Here is a 3,844-nt window from a genome sequence, read left to right as displayed (position 1 = left end):
AAATTTCTTCTCTTTTTGCCTTTTGCTTGTGTTCTTTGTTGCGTTGACCCCTCTTCAGTAGGCCGGATTTAGGAAGGAGGGGACTGCGTCCTCTTTCAAAGAGGTTTTCATACATATTTTCTCACAAAAATGATCCCGGCACTTAACATAAGCAAAATTGCTGACTCCAGCGGTAAGTCTGGAGACCATATTACAGGGAATGGAAATGCGGTGGACATTGCGCGACTGCAGGCGGAGATACAGTCGTCCACGCCCTTGCGTAATCGCAATGCTGCGAGGATCGTGCCTCGTGCCGCCCGGGACTCCTCTCCCGGCTGGGCCCCACGCACGGGCATCTCCTCCACCCTAGAAGATGGTGGCAATAGTGCTGAACTACGCCGCCGCGCTGAAGAGGTGAGTTCTGTGTTGGGCATAAATGCCCTTCAGGTTCAAGACGTCCACGTGCTGCAGTGTAAGGCCATCGAGGTTGCGGAGCGTCTGCTTCGCATGGAAGAGTGGTACAATGGGCAGTTGCAGGAACGCAGCGCATACCTGGAGCATCGCATGTCGCAGTTGGCTGCAGCAGCAGCAGGCGGTCAGTCTGCGCTGTCGGCGGCGGATAAGTGGGTAGCACCAACAACGATACGTAGTCGACAGGGCCCAAACACCACAGCAACGGTGCTGGGTCGTTCCACAATGAATGTGGCCAGCAGATCACCCACCCGCCATGGTGCCTCCACCCCTGTTGCTCCTTCTGCTTCTGCTTCCCAGGCCGGCTACCCGAGCACGCGGACCCCTGACAGTTCCCGTCTCCGTCTCTCGCAGCACCACCACAGTCACCAGCGACAGGCCGTGCCACTGACAAGCAACTGTTTGCATCCACCTGCTCATGAATCATCATTTTCCACAGGGGTATCAGGCGTATTACGACACACACCCACTAGCAAGCGCCAAAGCAAGGACACTGCGATCAGTGGATGTAGTGCAGGGTCATTCAAAGCAACAGGGGGAGAACGGCATAAGCTGCGTAGCTCAAGTCTGACCATCAGTCGTGGGTCGAGGGGGAGCAGCGACGCGGGAGCGGAGGAGCTTCTTGTTGAAGATGCAACAAAACGGACAAAGAAACGACGTAGCCTTGGGTCATCCACGATACTTGGGATGGCGATGGGGAGCACCACCCCGAAGCGCATACGCCCTTCCTCCGGTAGATTGGGATACTTGTCCGAGACAACAAAAAGAGTGTAGCGACTGTTCTTGTTTTCGTTGCACAACCGCTTTTATTCATCAAGAAACCAGCTGGAAGGCACGGCTGATTGTGCAAAATAGATTTCAACAGCGACGAAAGCTTGTGATTCTATTTTTTTTTTATTGTGTTCTCTTGCTCCCAGGTAGTGTTGCTCCTACACTACACATTTGTCTTAGTGCATCTATTTGACCATATTTACTGAGTACTGGCGTTTTTTTTTGTTCGCAGGTGGTCTGAGACTCGACATTGTCTTTTCCTCACCGTCACTATGCATATACATGAGCAGTACTGCATGTGTGTGCGATTAGTCCATTCTGCGGTCGCACACTCATGCCATGGGGTTTCCACACCTCTTTTGCCTTTGCTTTTTGTCGTGCCTTTTTTTTTTTCTTCTTCCTCCCCCCCCCNCCCCCCCCCCTCTCTCTCTCTCTTGTGCATGTGCAGTTATTCCAGAGGGATAGAAGAGAGCGAGGGAGTGTGCGTGTGTGTGTGTGTGCGTGTGTGCCTGCCTCTGAGTGTGTGTGTGTGTGTGTGGAAAGATAAAATAGGTTGGAGGTGAAGGATGAACCGGCGCAGCAAGACATCGAGCCCAACACCCGGTTCACCGCGACCTGCGGTGAAGAATATCCTCAAAAGTGTCGAGAGCCATGTTCGCCTGATGTCCCACCTCGAAAACACGTCCACTTCCTCCAGCTACACTGCCCTGCGCCTCAAGAACGCGCAGACGGAGAAGTGGTCAGACCCGTTCAACGTCACGCGTGTTCATCGCGCTACCCCGACAGACACCTTCTACCAGGATGTCATCGCCCCATGCGTGGCAAACTGCATGGCGGGACAAAGTTATCTCTTCTTAGTGAGCGGCCCATGCGAGAGCGGCCGCAGTCAGACGCTCTACGGCAGCCCACACCACAGCGAGAAGGGCATCATTGAGTTCGCTGCGGAGGAGCTGTTGCGCTACGCCGCAATGCCGCTGAGCGGTGGTGATGGTGATGCCAACAGCAGGAACCGCGCGACGGTAACGCACTCGGCATTTGTCACGCGTGGGGCGCAGATCATCGAGACAGTAAGCGGTGAGTCAGTGCNGAGAAGGGCATCATTGAGTTCGCTGCGGAGGAGCTGTTGCGCTACGCCGCAATGCCGCTGAGCGGTGGTGATGGTGATGCCAACAGCAGCAACAGCAGGAACCGCGCGACGGTAACGCACTCGGCATTTGTCACGCGTGGGGCGCAGATCATCGAGACAGTAAGCGGTGAGTCAGTGCCAGTGGTGGAGTTCCCGCCACCGCTGGGTCCAACCGCACTGCCGCTTATGCGGCTGCTCGACTCCTCCTCCGGCGCTGTGCAACTACCCGCAAAGAAGCATGCGGATACGTCGTGCATCGTGCAGTTTCATGTCTACGCGCCGGTGGACGCATCGGGGCGACGCTCTATGGCTACGCTTACCTTTGTAGACGTCGCCGCATTTCGTCCACCGCACTGCGGTGAAGTTCGCCATCTTGTTGAGACTGTGCGCCGTGTGGCGGGTCTTTCGAGTGGCGGCGATCCCTGTTTCCAGCAGACAAAGCTCACAACACTGCTTGAGCCCGCTCTCATGGGGTATGTGACTCTTATGTCTATTACCACTATCAGCGGGCGGCCGGACTTGCATGAGGCCGCGTGTGATGCATTGCGCTTCGCCGAGACTCTTAGCCGCATCCACCAGGTGCTGATGCTTGTGCACATCAACACCCCCAAGTGGTTGATGGACACTGCAGAGAAGCTGGAAGATCTGCGGATGCAGCGGGAGCGAATTCTTTCGGAGCAACACGCACGTGGTGTGTACGACTTCTACCGCACAGCAAACAAGTGGCTGGTGGAGCATGTCAGTGACGTTGACGGCACATTCAACAAACTCCTCGAAGAGACGGAGAGCATCCGGCAGGAAATGGCGCACGAGGTGGAGGGGCAGACGAAAAGCCTCCAGGCAAGCATAGAGGAAGAGCAGAAGCAGTGTGCGGCGCAGTTAGAGCGTACACGCGCCGCACACGCCGTGACGACGTCGCAGTTAGAGGCTGTGAAGCGACTAGATGAAAACATTGCCGCACTCGATCAGCAGCTTGCACAAGGGGACTTCTACAGTGACCACAGAATAAGCGAGATGCGCATTGAAATATCCACCCTCGAGAGCGAGACTAGCATGCGCCGACAGGAGCTCACACAGCTGGAGAAGGAGGAGAGACTGTACGGCAGTAAGTACGCCGAGGTGGTGGATGTGCTCGACAAGTACGCAGAGGACCTCGCCGACGCGCAGGTGCACCTTGCACACGCCGCCGAGATGCATGCCATCACGCGAAGGAAGAGACAACTCGAGGCGGACCTCGCGCTCGCCTCGCGTGCGGCGCGCAAGACCACTGACACCCTCCGCGTTGACCGCGAGCGCCGCTCAAAGTTGTCGCGGCTGACAATGATACAGCAGAAAGTGGACGCGCTGCGAGAGCGCGTGAACCCTAACAGCAACAACAACAGCTGCAGTAGACAGAATGCAGGATGTAGCCAGTTGGAGTGCTCTGAGGGGTCCGTGCCGGCTTCATCGGCGCGCGTGCGACCGCGGTACGTCAGCCCACGTTACTCAGCGATGTAA

At 56.4% G+C, this 3,844-nt stretch overlaps 3 protein-coding genes across 3 annotated transcripts; all 3 read left to right on the top strand.

The window, feature by feature from the left end:
• Positions 1-129: 129 nt before the first annotated feature.
• DQ04_03831070 (hypothetical protein) lies at positions 130-1,224 on the top strand (the record flags this gene model as incomplete). The annotated part of the gene is made up of 1 exon (XM_009313144.1): positions 130-1,224. The coding sequence occupies one exon, from the start codon at positions 130-132 to the stop codon at positions 1,222-1,224; it is 1,095 nt and encodes a 364-aa protein (XP_009311419.1).
• A 563-nt stretch (positions 1,225-1,787) lies between these two features.
• Positions 1,788-2,369, top strand: DQ04_03831060 (hypothetical protein; the record flags this gene model as incomplete). The annotated part of the gene is made up of 1 exon (XM_009313143.1): positions 1,788-2,369. The coding sequence occupies one exon, from the start codon at positions 1,788-1,790 to the stop codon at positions 2,367-2,369; it is 582 nt and encodes a 193-aa protein (XP_009311418.1).
• Positions 2,370-2,533: 164 nt separating this feature from the next.
• DQ04_03831050 (hypothetical protein) lies at positions 2,534-3,844 on the top strand (the record flags this gene model as incomplete). The annotated part of the gene is made up of 1 exon (XM_009313142.1): positions 2,534-3,844. The coding sequence occupies one exon, from the start codon at positions 2,534-2,536 to the stop codon at positions 3,842-3,844; it is 1,311 nt and encodes a 436-aa protein (XP_009311417.1).

This window comes from Trypanosoma grayi (genome assembly GCF_000691245.1).
Source record: "Trypanosoma grayi strain ANR4 Tgr_383_V1, whole genome shotgun sequence".
Lineage (NCBI taxonomy): Eukaryota > Euglenozoa > Kinetoplastea > Trypanosomatida > Trypanosomatidae > Trypanosoma > Trypanosoma grayi.
This window is presented reverse-complemented; position numbering and strand designations above follow the sequence as displayed.